The 15,502-nt window shown below is 32.6% G+C and overlaps 2 protein-coding genes across 2 annotated transcripts in view; both read right to left on the minus strand.

Annotated features, from left to right (window-relative positions):
- Positions 1-905: 905 nt before the first annotated feature.
- Positions 906-11,017, minus strand: LOC111698751 (ran-binding protein 3). The gene is made up of 13 exons (XM_023469167.1): positions 10,986-11,017; positions 10,267-10,361; positions 8,625-9,818; positions 7,885-7,960; positions 7,221-7,286; positions 6,049-6,130; positions 5,642-5,708; positions 4,830-4,867; positions 3,712-3,790; positions 2,792-2,891; positions 1,961-2,005; positions 1,345-1,474; positions 906-911 (listed from the first exon to the last, which is right to left on the minus strand). The coding sequence occupies exons 3-13, from the start codon at positions 8,773-8,775 to the stop codon at positions 906-908; spliced, it is 840 nt and encodes a 279-aa protein (XP_023324935.1). The 5' UTR covers positions 8,776-9,818; positions 10,267-10,361; positions 10,986-11,017.
- Positions 11,018-11,069: 52 nt separating this feature from the next.
- Positions 11,070-15,502, minus strand: part of LOC111698752 (putative neutral sphingomyelinase) — a 5,463-nt gene continuing 1,030 nt past the window's right edge. The window contains exons 3-9 of the mRNA XM_023469168.1: positions 15,195-15,246; positions 14,745-14,792; positions 14,432-14,500; positions 13,736-13,801; positions 13,008-13,098; positions 11,315-11,375; positions 11,070-11,160 (exon numbers count right to left, since the gene is read on the minus strand). Of these exons, the coding sequence (XP_023324936.1) occupies positions 11,085-11,160; positions 11,315-11,375; positions 13,008-13,098; positions 13,736-13,801; positions 14,432-14,500; positions 14,745-14,792; positions 15,195-15,246 (463 nt within the window). The 3' untranslated portion in view covers positions 11,070-11,084. The remainder of the gene's footprint in view (positions 11,161-11,314; positions 11,376-13,007; positions 13,099-13,735; positions 13,802-14,431; positions 14,501-14,744; positions 14,793-15,194; positions 15,247-15,502) is intronic.

A 15,502-nucleotide genomic window follows, 5' to 3' on the forward strand; every position in this document is an offset into this window, starting at 1 on the left:
TGGAGGACATGAATTTCCTCCTATAATGGAGTAGAGGACATGTACATTGTCTAGGCCGTGGACGAGGCTGAATCCTCTGTTCTAGCAATCTTCTTCGGACTCGGTTCATCATTCTCTTCTTTTGTTTCAGTTTCCGGCTCAGTGTTTAAAGTTTCCTTGTCCTCACCTTCCATCCCTTCTTCAACATCCTTCTCATGCTTTAGCTGGTTTATCCTAGAACAAGAGGCATAAACTATTACATTATGTGAAATGAGAAAATAAATGTATGCTGCACTATTGAACAAACAATAAACAATAAATGTTCTGAGTTCACCATCGTTGTTAAATGTTTAAATCACTTTACAGAACAGAGGAACAACATTCTGAAGGATGTGGCAACTTTTCATAAGATGAAGTGTCAGTTCAGAATTTCAGAAAGATCACTTAAGGAGTATTGCAGAAGATATGCCTTATTATGACGGGGGGGGGAGGCAGAGCAGAGGGGCCAGGGGAGGAATTCACCTGCATTCAAGAGCTTGATGAAGCTTTTCAGCATCCTTAGGAGAACCAGAGATCAAGAATATTCTAGATAATATATACATACAGAGCTGGAAACTTTTAAATCAACGGAATAAGTTAAACTCTTTCTTTTATCGTCTGTAGATAGACTTAATACAACAAAAAATCGTTGTATCTTTTTATCTGGAAGAATTTGAGTTGAGAATTTTCCGTTCTTTCAAAAGTTTCCATTTGTGAGGCAACTGAGGCCGAATTTAATGAATTTGAACCAATCACCGGTTCAAATTGCGCGCTGACTCAAAATCTCCAAACACTGATTACATATTCTAGGTTGAACCAACCATGTTTGAACCGCGTCTCATGTTTGAATAGAGTCTAGACGCTGTTTAAATTCTTCAAATTCGGCCTCAGATCTAGACACAAGACAGGGATTAGGAACTTATTGAGTAGTAGCTGAAGGGTCCGGCGTTGCCCGTGGAAAAAGAAATTTGAAAAAAAAAAATTATGCAGACGGTACTTCCTTTGAATAGAAACATTTGTCTGAATATATATACGAATGTCTTTATTTTATAGAAAAATTTGAGCTTATGCCGAGAACGACTATTTACCAATTACCAATTACTACCTACCAGTTAACAATTACTAAATATGCGTATCCTGGCGAAACTATTTTAGATTTTGACTTTACCTGCAATCTTTCTGAACTCTGTTTTGTTTACATAACACATCTTATAATAATATAACATAGCTAGAAGCCTTATTTTTTTTTCTATCATTCATTTTAAATGCATGTCAAAAAAAGTTTCCCGCCAAAAAAAATGACTTTTGGCAGGTAAAAAACTGAACCTTTTCACACACCATCCCTGCCCACAGTTTGGTGTTCAGGACAACGCGCAGGGATCCACTAGTTCGCATTACAAGCCTGAACACAGACAATTTAGCATCGGAACTAAGGTGCATCTGAACTAAGATGCATCTGAACACAGATAATTTAGCATCGGAACTAAGATGCATCTGAACAAAGATAATTTAGCATCGAAACTAAGGTACGTCTGAACACGGATAATTTATCATCGAAACTTAGGTGCATCTGAATATAGATAATTAAACATCGGAACTAAGATGCATCTGAACATAGATAATTTAACATCGGAACTAAGGTGCATCTGAACATAGATAATTTAACATCGAAACTAAGGTGCGACTAAACACAGATAACTTAAAATCGAAACTTAGGTGCATCTGAACATAGATAATTTAACATCGGAACTATGATGCATTTGTAGGCAATGATTTTTCATCGGAACTACGGTTCATCTGTTGACGACGCTTTAAAACCGAGACATTCCCAGGTGTCTGTGCTTCGACAATTGGCCACATAGGCTTTGATTTGATTTAAAACAAACAATGGATATGAAAGAAATAAAGTCAAAAATATTTAGTTTTAATATTTAGTATTTACCTCGATCTGATGTGACCAAGTTTAGAACAGGTATCATCATTCAATCTAAATATTAGAAAATAAAATAAAAAGGAACAAAATATAAAATGACTAGTAACAACCATTTTGAAGTTTTCCTAGCTCGGTAAAAGAATTCATTTCATTTCAAATTACTCATTTTTTTCTCCGAACCACCTTTTTAGAACCTTCTAAATGTTTGACACCGAGCTTAGGATCCGAATACTTGCATATGCATCCGCAACATTTTTGCTTCCTTGATTCGAATCCGCAAAAATGTGAAAATCCACGGATCTGGATCCAAGTAGCAAAATAAAACAGAAAACTGTAAAAACAAATTTTTTATTTAAAACTCAAATCTGAACTGATGAAAAAAGAAAGAGTTTTAACAATTTTAAGTTAACATAAAATAAGCAAATTTTTTTTATTGACATTTTGAAATGTTTCTTTCGTTAAAAATTAGACAATTTTGAGAAATGTTCAAGACTTCGATCCGGACTCATTTTTCAGGGCTAATGAAATGGATCCTGAGCACTGGTTGGAAGAATATAGATATTCCTTATGGGGCTATCGACATAATTTTAAGTTGCCCTTCACGCCAAAATTACGTTCTGCAAAACCTTAAGTCTAAAAAAATTATGGGAAAATCCATATTTTATTAAAAAAATTTATAGATTATGATAAGAGACAAAGAAGAAAGAGAAAGATGACATATATCCTTTTCCAAAAAAGAAATACAGCAAAGTCTTTCTCGTAGTTGCTCAAGAAACCATTCGAGAGGGAAGGTGCCCTTTAATTGGAGACAATACAAATTTCGCAGACAGTCTCTTTAACCTGATCAGACCCCTGCCTCTCTCCACCCAGTTCTTGTTCTCGGTACAGAAGAGGTAAAGTTTAACATTGCTCTGCATAACATTAGATTCTTCTTCCTCTCCTAAACATAGCAGTACAGTACAGTACAGTAAACGACTTTTATAATAAAATTACAACGTTTAAAAGTTCAATGAGCATGAGACACAGTATTTGAGCAGGGTCAACAGGTTCAATTAACTAGATTAGTGGTTTGTTCGGTGTCTAGTAAAACTATTTGCTTTGTAACAACATCAAATATACTCAAGTATTGCATGTAATGACGTCTTCCTATTTCACTGCCTTCTGGTTATCACTGTATTTAGACATGTAGGGTAATTTCCTTTTGAGCAAAAAACACGTGTAAGGGACACGGAAAACTACACGAAGATTGATGAGTAGGGACAACGCCGGGTACTTCTTCTTTTAATACAAAATCAAAGGAATTTCAAATGCAAAGATGGCCATTTCCGATTCACAACGGCACCCTTGACACCTTTATCTGATCAATAATGTGGAAGATGTTGTTGTTTTTCTAAGTTTACAAATGCTCCTCTTTGATAATTCCATTAATATTTTCTGCAGTACAAATAGAGAAACCACAGTTAAAAATAATAATTTTTCAAAATTATAAACATTGATATCTAATGCATACTTGATCAGACAAAGCTTTAAAGGGTAGCGTTGTTAATCGAGCATTGCCATCTTAGCATGTAGTATCAGTTAAAATTACGCTTAGTCCCTTTAAGTAAGTGTTATTTCTTGAAAATATAAACCCTGAGACCAATTTTAAAGAATTTGAGCCGCGGCAAAAATTTGAGACGCGACTAGAATTCAATAAATTCGGACTCATTTTAGTTTTAAAAGTGAAAAATTAAGTAGAATTCTACAAGTTTACAACTAACCTGTTACAACAGTAACTTCTTCATATTTCCTCTTATTCTTATGACTTTCCGTATACTCGGCAGCAGACTCGCTTAGCGTCTAAATAAAAGGGACTGTGAAAGTAATTTCAAGTGATCCTTCATGCAAAGATGGCAATGCCCGATTCACAACGGTACCCTTGAAAACGTTGTCTGATCAAGTATGAATTATTTATCCATTTTATTGTTTCTTTAAACCGATTATTTTCATTTGCGGCTTCTCCGCATTTCAAGGGTAAAATTATAAATTGGGCATTGTCATCTTTGTATGGAGGGTCACTTTAAATTATGCTCACAGTCCCTTTAATCGGATTAATATGATGCGGTGAGATGAGATGTTTTAAATGAACCGAATCAGTTAAACTCGTCCGGTCTCATTGCGACCAAATTCTTTTTTAAGACGAAAGAGAAGTATGCTTAACTCTACCATACTGTCATTGATGGAATCTTATAGGTTTAATTCGTTTTGACAAGGAGTCCGAGTTTAGCTGATTCAATTAAATCAAAAGTTTTCAGCTTAGGCTCCATCGGAAGACACCAAAAAAGCTAAATGCAGAAAAAAACAAGTTATCAGTTTCAAACGAGTAGCCCGTTTTCTGGATGCAAGTATGTTATGCAACTGCAGCTGCAACTGCAACTGCAACTGCAACTGCAAATGCATTATTATTTGTTACTAATGGTAAATAAAAAGAAAATGCTCTTTTAGAAAACCCTCAAATATTACTTGAGAGAATCAAGATAAACCTAGTTTGATATTCCTCAAATATTACTTGAGAGAATCAAGATAAACCTAGTTTGATATTAACAGTTCTTAGGTTACAAATCCATTGGATCCGGAAAATTTTAGCTACCTGGATCCGTGGATCTGCAAAAATAGCCAAACTTCCATTATGACATATAAATAAAACTTTTTTCTAAATAAGGCAGTTTACCCACCCTTTGAGATATCAGTAACAATTTCCGTTCCATTCAATGTTGAATTGGACAAAACGGATGAAGAATATGAACTTCTGATATATTTATGAGCTGGATCCGGAACCGGTTTTTGCAGGACGGATCCGGATCCACGTCAAAATAAAATGAAGTCACACCAAACCTACCTTTTTATCGTCCTCCGGAAGTTTTTCTGCTGCTTGAACTAGAAAATGGACAAAAATATAAAATAAACCAGGAGTACTGGAATTTTTGTATTTAAAAGCCAAGAAAGGAACTAGATACTATATTTTAGTAACCTGAAGGTGTAAACCTTTGCTCTCGCAGAGTAATAAGTTTGAAATATCTAAGTTCTAAGACATCAGACTTTAAAATGTTAGAATACGAAAATGAGAGATTAAGGCACGTGTTCATTTTCTTTGTAAGAAAAGAATAATAAAACGAGAAAAGAAAAGAAAACTTGAATTTTTAAAGATAAACTTGTTAATTTTTCAGCACATAAATACATGTACATTGTAATTAGTTTCCCCTCATATACATTCATTTATCAACATTCTCAGTTGAAAGACTCCCTTATTCGGACGAACTAATGATGAATCACTATAGAAGATCGTGGGGNGATGAGAAAAGAAGTTCTGTCGTGCCCGCACTCTCTATCTTCTCCTCTTGACACTAGAATGTGATATTTTTTTTTTAAACTATAAAAAAGAGAGAAAATTGTTAACATTGTGAAATGTTTTTTTTAATTGTACAATTAATTACGGACGCCTGAAAATGCATGTACATTCTGATTATCTGCTTTTTGTATCTTTCAGAGGACAAATCATATTTGTTTTAAGTGCGGGGGGGGGTCTATTTGATGAAAAAACTGAATTATTCAATATTTTGATTTGACATCCCAATTCTCCATCCAATGTCAAGTTTGTCTAAACACTTTTTTTCTAAAAAATGCTCATTTCTATGAAAACTTAATTTCTACCTTCTCTGCAGGAACAATTGCTTTCTCTGATAGATTTTGTCCAAACACTGGCTCGGCCGTCTTTGCTCTAAGAATATACAAAAAAACAAATTAGTGTTAATTCTATAAAAGCCAGAACCACCCCNCCCCAAACAACCAAATACTTATGTATTGTACAATTTTAAGAATTGATTTTTGATGATTTGGGGAAAAAATAAAATATTTGACATGGAAAGCAAAAAATTTTATTTTCAAAAAAAAATTATTTTTTTTCATCCAAAAAAAAACAAAGTAAATTCTAAAAAAAATTTCAAAAAAGTCTTAGAGCAAGGGAGGTAGTCAAATAGTTTTTAAAGAAAACATACACCTCTTTTTATTGATATCATTATCATCATTATTTTTATCAAAATTATTATTATAATCATTACAATTATTATTAATATACCTGTAGCAGTCCCGAGAAATGAGTTTTCTGAATTTTCTGTCCCGGGTTTACTCAAGGGGGTAAAACTAAGAGAAAAAAAATGAAAATTTCATCATATTTTTCAAGGTATGGAGATTTCTCTAACTTCTTTTCTCAAATCACTTATTTTTCCGGTTGTGTCTTTTCAGTATCTAAGCATTTCTTATACACTTAATCCTTAAAAAATTAGGCCAGATCTGAACCACTAGATCCCATATAGGTCAGGGTAAGTGGCGGAGCTCTAGCCTGTTAGCTTAATAGCATAGGCACAACATGATAGGCTGTGGCAGAGTACGCTTCGGGACTTAGATCCTGCATTGCCTCCAGGTAGTACTTCATCCTGTTAGGGATTGCCGGGTTGGACCGGACCATAAGTTCTGGCCGGGTGGATTACTTATCCTCCGATGGCGGTTTGGGTTTCTAAAGATGGGGAAACTTTCAGATCAATACTAGTATATACTCGTATTATAATCTAAAGGTCATAATTTCGGTAATTTGTCTGTAGGTTTATTGTTAATAATAATAAAAACTGCCGACTACTAGTTGAACATTTAGTAGAATGTCTATACCAAGGTTATTTTGTAAGGTTGCTTAATCTCGATGCGCTCTAGTTTACGGGAAATGTCTCCAAAGCAATGGACAGTTAATGGTGCAGTGTGCATAGAGGATCGGCTTGCGGATGCAAAAGGAAACCGGTCCGAACACCTTCAAAATGGCTCCTTAAGCACACTGTCCCATAACTCAGTTTGTCTTTTTAAATGAAAAGATTGATCATAGAACTGAGAATACTATTTAAATTTTTTCTTGTATAATATGAAAATTAATGCCATTTTGATCATAGTTAGTTATTATACTTTATAAATTAATAAATATAAATGTTTAATGAATACATGCAAAAAATAAAAGAATTTTTTCTATTAAATCAAATCAGACTTTTATAGGAAGTAATGCCACCTTGCTCGGATCCAAAATTAATAAAAAAAAGTCGTCTGCCTTTATTATTCAATCAATCGATCTGTGATTTAAAAGCCGTCCTAGTTTGGAAATCTTAATATTTTGAATGAAAAACAATGAATAGTCGATGGAACGGTGCATGAGGGGCGCGAAGCACTTAAATTTGTATTATTTATATTTTACCTAAATGTTGTAGGTTTGAAGGGAGCAGAAGAGGCGGATTCTTCAGTCTCTGTATTACTGGAATTACTAAATATTTATATTTTATAATTTTTATGAAGTAGTGAAAACATTATGCGTGAATTTGAGCAAGGGTGTAAAATTTTAGAATGATTTTTGATGAATTTGGGAGTAAAATGAAAAATGAGACATCTTGAGGCAAGTTTATCATCCTTTATGAGAAATTTCCCTCTAAAAGTCATTTATTTTTGCCCCATTCAGCGAAGGAAACCCTAAAAAACACCTAACTTCAAGGGGTAAAATGATTTTTCAAGAAAGTATACACTGCAACCATGCATTTGAGTTGGGGGTTCCTAGAGTCACTGTAAACTCAGGTTAATTTAAAATAATAATAAAAAACGAATACTTAAAACGTGTAGTTAATAGGACAAAATCCTAAAAGAACAGGATTGGATAAAACAATACATCCCATTCGACACTACTATGGTCGGCCGCTCCTGGCTTATCATGGCTAACCGTACTGACTTTAATGAAGCTAGAGCAAGTTGTACGAGTTGTAACACAGACAAAAACGGCTGAAACGGGACAGTACACCAAATGAACCTTAATGGTGAAAGTATTGTCAAGTACTAGCATAAATCTTAGCTTTATACAATGAATTAATTACCTTTGTGATTGAAGGACGGAGAGTTTAGAATCAGCCAATATTCCTACACTACCACCCAGCTTACTCTGTTTTAATCCTAAATACAAATTTTAATTAGGAAATATAGGGAGGTTTAGGAAATCTAGAGAGCATTAGGAAAGCTAGAAAGGATTAGGAAAACTATGGAGGATTAGGAAAACTATGGAGTTTTGGGAAAGCTAGGGAGGATTAGGAAAGCTAGGGAGGATTAGGAAAGCTAGAAAGAATTGGGAAAGCTATGGAGAATTAGGAAAGATAGGGAGGATTAGGAAAGCTAGGGAGTATTAGGAAAGCTAGAAAGAATTAGGAAAGCTATGGAGAATTAGGAAAGAAAGGGAGGATTAGGAAAGCTAGGGAGGATTAGGAAAGCCAGAGAGGATTAGGAAACTGGTCCTTATCTGTGAAAACTGTTTACTGCCTGTGAAAACTGATTCCTACCTGTGAAAACTGGTTTCTGTATGTGAAAACTGGTGACACTACCTGTAAAAACTAGTTTCTACCTTTAAAAACTAGTTTCTACCTATGAAAACTGGTTTCTACTCATATAAAAACTGGCTACTACCTGTGATAACTGGTTACTGCCTGTGAAAACTGGTTTCTACCCGTGAAAACTGGTTACCACCTGTGAAAACTGGTTACTACCAGTGAAAACTGGTTACTACCTGTGAAAACTGGTTACTACCTATGATAACTGGTTACTACCTGTGAAAACTGGTTTCTACCTGTGAAAACTGGTTTTGCCACCTCGACTGCAGGTTTCCCAAGCCTGGAAGGGGTCAGCATGAAACCTTTACCCTTGTCATTCATTGTTTCTGAAAATATATTTTTTAAAGGACTGTGACGTGATTTAAAGGTACCTCCGTTTACAAACATCTGATTCACAACAGTACCGTTTAAATCTTAAAACTAACAAGAAAGAATGTGAAATTCCAGTTTTTCTTCGGAAAAAATGTATTATTTTCAATTGTGGGTTCTCTGTAAAAGTGACGATTCAAAAGTGAAAAGCAGAGACGATTCAAGGACATTGTCAGAATTCAACATTTTATAAAACAGAAAAATCATGATATCTCCCTCATCGTTGCTCAGATAAAGGTTTAAGGAATACCGTTGTGAATCAGACTTGCCTAACTATAGATGGGGGGTCACTTGAATAAGCCACAGTGGTTTCAATTAATGATTAAACGCCAATAAATATAAAAATATGTTTGCCTCCCAACGGCCTTATTTGTAGATATACCAGTATATAACTTTGCAATAGATTAACAAAAATAAATATTTAATGTTTTCTGCCATAACAATGACTATTCAGACTTCAGACTAGAAATATTCAAATTTCAAACTAACAAGAAAGAAGTAATTAAATCAAATAATAAAAATAAAATTAACTATGGTTATAGAATTAATAATACATAATAAGTTCTACAGTGGTCCCCCAAAATAATAAAAGGACTTCTTTCTAATCTTATACTTTGCTTGTCTGTCTGTCTGTCCGTTTGAAGGTTTATGGAATATCAAATTTGGAGAAAAAAAATCCTGGAAAATAGATTTGAAAATGATTTAAAATGGCCGATTTTCAGAGCAATATTTAAAAGCTATAATTATTTACAGGAAAGGAGGCGCAAAGCGCCCTAAAAGCCTAGCATCCATATATTTTATTTTGGAGACCGCTGTATCACGACAGGTTGTTCACAAAAAAAAAACATATTTACATTGAATTAACAAAATGAGCAGTTTAACATTTGTATGACTATAGTTTTAACAAATAATTTACAAAATAATGTTCTATGACAAAAGTAACCATGTAATCACAGTAGTTATCAATAGTTTCAATCAATAAAAATAATAATAAATAATAGTAATAATGATAATAATAATAATTTTGAGTTTTACAAATCCATCACCATCTCCAAGGAATCCTAAGAAAAAAGAAGTAAAAAATTATAGAACAGAACACTTGCCACAAACTTTAATTTTTTAATCTCCATGTCTTTGCAACCTAATGGTTTAAATCTTTAATATTTTATCTGTTTGATAAAACAGAATATTTTTGGTCAAAATATCAGAGCTCTTTTTAAGAAATAAATACCGATTTATTTTTCCCCTTTACAAAATAATTTTATAATTTTACATTATTCATTTCTCGAAGAAAATATACACCCCTGATTACCGTACCTGGAAAACATGGCAAAATGTCTAAATTGATTTCAAGGATTATTTTTTTTTTGGTAGTGGGGGGTTCCTGAGGAATAAAAGTTGGATAATCATTCTATTATAATTTTAGCTTGAAAAGTCTAATTTTCTTCTTAAAATCATTTAACCTTTTAACGTAATTTTTTGTTTTGATTTTTTTCTCTTAATATTTACCTGTTGAACTAGAGGATTAGATTGACCGGTATCGGGTAGAGCTGAGCATTAGGTCCAGGGCGGAGAGGGCTCCCAGCAGGGCATTCTTCTCCTTCCTAGATCAACATAGGTCAACACATGTGTCTTAAAGGAAGTGTTCAAATCAAATCAAATCATTCTTTTAGGGACGTCCTACACCCACACCCCAAAATTGAAGTGTTAACGTAATTTCTAGTGAATCTCCATTTATTTGAAGTCCCCTTTAACCTTTGATCAAATTTTGCTTTTCTCTCTTACTATTTCAAAATAGATTAATTAGAATTGCGGTTCTCTCTGAAAGAGAAGAAAGGAAATGAAGAGAAACAAAACCTTTTTAGAACAGAAAAACAATTATCTTTTACATTATTAATTCCGATAAATGGCTGACGGGTACCATTGGTAATAATCGGATATGCACCTTTCTCAGTGAAATTACATAATTACATTGATAGTCTCCCATCTGTGATTACAAGACTTATGCCAAATTTTGTACTTTACTTAAATATTCTTTGTAAATCTTTTAAGTTTCTTAAGATACGGCAAATGCTTAAAGAAAAATCCCCCAAACAATGTCTAATCTGTAAAAATCTGTTTATAACAAATGATGTGGGAATATGAGAAGGAGTAGGGAGTGGTTTGGGAGATTCTTTGTTCTAAAATTCCCTCCAATAACTTAGTTTAAGACAGGTGTTATTAATTACCTGTTGAACACTGTTCCCATTAGAGCATCGTCTTCCTATTCCACAGTTTTATGTTTTAGTCAAAATCTCCATTTTTTATTCAGACGAATAATAATATCTTTATGTTCCTGAGAATGTGAGGAGGAAGCAGACCAGACAGAATATGGAGATGATGAGGAATATAAATTTATCCTTTCTAATAAATTTTGTCAATTTTTATTCATTTCTTAGAAAAACAAATCAAAATAACAAAAAAAGGAAAAAAAAATAAAAATAACCTTATTTCTTTCTAAAGATTAACTTTTAATCTTCGTTTGCAGAATTGCCAAACAAAATAATTGAAAAAATTCCTTGAAGCCTCTACTGCGTTTTTTACTAAAGCTGTAGCTCTTTCCAAGCATTGTTCACGTTCTAGTAAAGAGAAGTTAAGAACGAGAACCGGAATTAATGAATTTAAGCTAAGTCTAGAGACGGTTCAACCACGAATCTTGGATCAGTGATTCAGTATTTATTCATTGTCCGAATTTAATGAATTTGAGCCGCGGCATAAATCTGCCAAAAACCGGTTTCAATTGAGCGCCGACTTAAATCTTGAAAAATTGAATACAATTTCAAGTGGAACAACCAAATTCTGTAAATTCGGCCTCATATCTTATAGATTATATATAACTTCACTGCAGAACTACAGATTAGTATTTGAATCGACGATCTGTAGTTGAGCAACCGAGCTCAAATTCATTACATTAAGTCCCCGGTCACAGGAATGTCATTACTTATAACTAATAAACAAAAGATGGAAGAGCTGATGTCAGAGTTTTATTCTTATTACTCCAATTTAACTTACACTTCCCTCTGTAAAGATAAGAGTAAATTGTCAAATAATATCACTATATCGATAAAAATGATGAATTGAAGTATTGACTACTGGTTGATTGATTAATGAATTGATTAACTGCTTTTTGATATGTTACTGAGAGGATTAACTGATTAATTCATGAAATGAAGAATTGACTGATTGTGAGTTGATTAACTAATAAATTGAAAAATTGTGAGATGATTAACTGATTAATTGATGAATTGATTAACTGCTTAATTGATTAGTTAATGAGATAATTAACTAATTGATTGATGAAATGAAGAATGGATTGATTGATGAGTTAATAAACTGATAAATTAAAAATTATTAGATGATTAACTGATTGATTGATTAATTGATTAACTAAACTGCTTAATTGATTAGTTAATGAGATGAGTAACTGATTGATTGATGAAATGAAGAATTCATTGAGTGATTAACTGATAAATTGAAAATTTTTGAGATGATAAACTGATTGATTGATTAATTGATTACTGCTTAATTGATTAGTTAATGAGATGATAAACTGAAAAATTAAAAAAATTATGAGATGATTAACTGATTGATTGATAAATTGATTACTGCTTAATTGATTAGTTAATGAGATGATAAACTGATAAATTTAAAAATTATTAGATGATTAACTGATTGATTGATAAATTGATTATTGCTTAATTGATTAGTTAATGAGAGGATTGACTGATATATTTATGAAATGAATAATTGATTAATTAATGAATTAATTAACTGCTTAATTAATTAGTTAGTGAGATAATAAACTGATGCATTAACAAAACTGCTTAATAGATTTATTGATGACATGATTAACTACTGGATTAATGAAATGATTGATTGATGAATTGATTGGTTGATTGATTAACTGATGGATTAAAGACTTAATTAACTAATGGATTAAAGACCTAATTAACTAATGGATTGATTGATAGATGAAATGATCAACAAATGAAAGGCTCAATTAACCGATTGATTTAAATTAAAGAATTCATTAACAGATTAATTGACCGATTGATTGATTGATTTATTGATGAATTGATTAACTAATAAACGGCTTAATTAACTGACAAATTGAGGAATTGATTATCAGAACTGGTAAATTGATTGATTGATGAATTGATTATCCAATAAAAGGTTTCATTGAAGAATCAGAATTACAGTTATTCATTCACCTGAACTTTGTCTCTTCTGTTCCCCTGATTTTCCCTGATTGTTCTCTATCTTAAGAACTGCAGCAACCCCTTCATGATCACTATAGCTCAACTAGTATAATAATACTAGGCTTTTAGGGCGCTTCGCGCCCATCTTCTATTTCAAGTTTTAATTGTGGCTTTATCTCTGAACATCTTCTCTTTGTACAGTATAAAACAAAAACAAAAAAAGTATGCGGATTTCATAATGTTTTTTTGCGCATTTTCAAAATTTTTCAAAAATAAAAAACTTTTAAACACAAATTTTCAAAATTTTGATCATTCTTAAACCTTCCCTTGGGTCACGTGAGGTCCCACAAAAAATTTGGGCCCGATCGGTTCAGCCGTAAAACAGACAAACAGACACACAAGCCAAATTTATATATAGATTATCATTATTGTTGTTATTATAAGCCTATTGATCTCTGTATTATAAGCCTATTGATTGCATCATTTTTGAGTAAAGCTTATAATAAAACGTTACGTTGCTATTTAAAGCTAAATCTTTCTGTTCTGAGCCAATTCAGGAGGATTGACAATTCAGACCATATGGGGTAATGGGAGATGGTTAAAACAAAGACAGAAAACTTCCTTTTTCAGAACAATGTTTAGATCGAGCCCAGGAAAAGTCTGAGCAAACTAAAAATAACAATCCCTTTTATCTAATGTTAACCTGCAAAAAGATAAAAATCCCTTTAATATTTTATTACCTGTTTATAGTTGATGGATACAGGTATACGCTGTGGAAGAGGAAGTTTGCATTCAACAGCGGAAACCTGGCAACAAAATTGTTAATGACAGGGGTAAATATTTTCTTGAATAATTATTCTTTCTCTCTCTCTTAAAGTCAGGGGAAAGAGCAGAGGGTTAATTCCTTAAATAAATAGCCCTATAAATTTAATAATCCGGGATATATTTCAAGAATATCCCACCCGAACAAAAAAACATTGAATATCAAAAGGCAAGTTTTTTCATCCCTTAAGATAAAATTCATTTACTTCTCCCATTAAAATAATTTTGGGCTCTACGCAAACATAAAAACATATGAGGAGAAAAATATTTCATTGGGGGAGGGGGGATGACAAGGGTGTATACTGTATATTTTTAAGAATTACCAATACCCACCCCCCTGGGGGGGGGAATGATTTTTGGAAATCTCGGGAAAATGAAAAGGAAAATTTTGCTTTCTTTTGTCATACTTTTTAACCAGATTTTCGGCTAAAAATCATTTATTTTCCTAATTCAGGAAATAAAACGCTTATAAAAACCATACCTAACTTCTGGGGGAAAAAATTACTTTCTTAAGAGGTGGGGGATGATTTTTCAGGAAAATATACACCCCTGGTGGATTTTTTGAGCGAACTTTTGGGAAATTGTTCCCTCATTTACTATTTGACCAAGATAACCTGTATTTTAGGCCCGCTCGTGTAGAGAATATAGTCAATGCGTTTCCCTGCAGGTGCCTCCTTCTTTTCCTAAACAAAATTCAAAATAAAACAGTTTTTTTAAATCTAAAAACTTCTTAATTTGGAAAAGATTCTTAAGATGGAATGGTGAAAAAAAAAATAAGTTTGTAATTGCAGACTACAACAAATATAGTGCAAACTACCACACAATCATATAAAATCAAAATAATAACACTCAAATCAAATCAAATCAAATCAAATCATAAGTTGCAGGGATGGCCAACACATCATATAAAAACAAAATTTGTTTTACCTTAGAGGTGGTATATGTGTTGTATGGAGTTCCACAGGTACCTCCACCCTTAAACAAATTAGTAAAATCAACTTGTAAAATTTGAGATCAATTTAATAAGAGTATTTTTGGAGTGATAGGTTTTTTGTAAATTAGTTTTTTTAAGTAAATCTTGCAGAAAATCACCAAGAATGAAGAAAGGAATATGATTTAGACCGGAATCAAATCGACTTGTACAGGGGTATTATTATTATTAAAGAACAATCCGTAGTACAGGCGCCNATTCTAATCAATGATCTTGGTGAAAAATTGATTTATTCTCTGCTGAAAGTCAATTATTTCGCCCGATTCAACAAATAAAATCTCAACACTTAAAATACTTGAAGTCTGGGGGAAAACATATTTTCAAGAGGGGGGGGGGGAATTATTTACAAGAAAATATAAACCCCTGAATTTATATCTAATGGTTACCTCCTTGCTACCATTTACTACAGCCCATGAATCCTCAAGGCCACCAACTTGTCTATCAGAAGAGAAAAAAAAACTTTTAAAAAGAAGAGTTGTAAAAATTTGTACATCTTTTTATTCCAGCGAAGACAGAAGGTACTTAATCAAGTAAATATTAAAAAAAATTTCTATTTGAAGAATTTCTTCGAAAGAATTACTTTAAAAGAATTACTTTGAAAGATTTACTTTGAAAGAATTACTTTGAAAGAATTACTTTGAAAGAATTACTTTGAAAGAATTACTTTGAAAGAATTACTTTGAAAGAATTACTT

Source organism: Eurytemora carolleeae, unplaced genomic scaffold (assembly GCF_000591075.1).
Source record: "Eurytemora carolleeae unplaced genomic scaffold, Eaff_2.0 scaffold318, whole genome shotgun sequence".
Lineage (NCBI taxonomy): Eukaryota > Metazoa > Arthropoda > Copepoda > Calanoida > Temoridae > Eurytemora > Eurytemora carolleeae.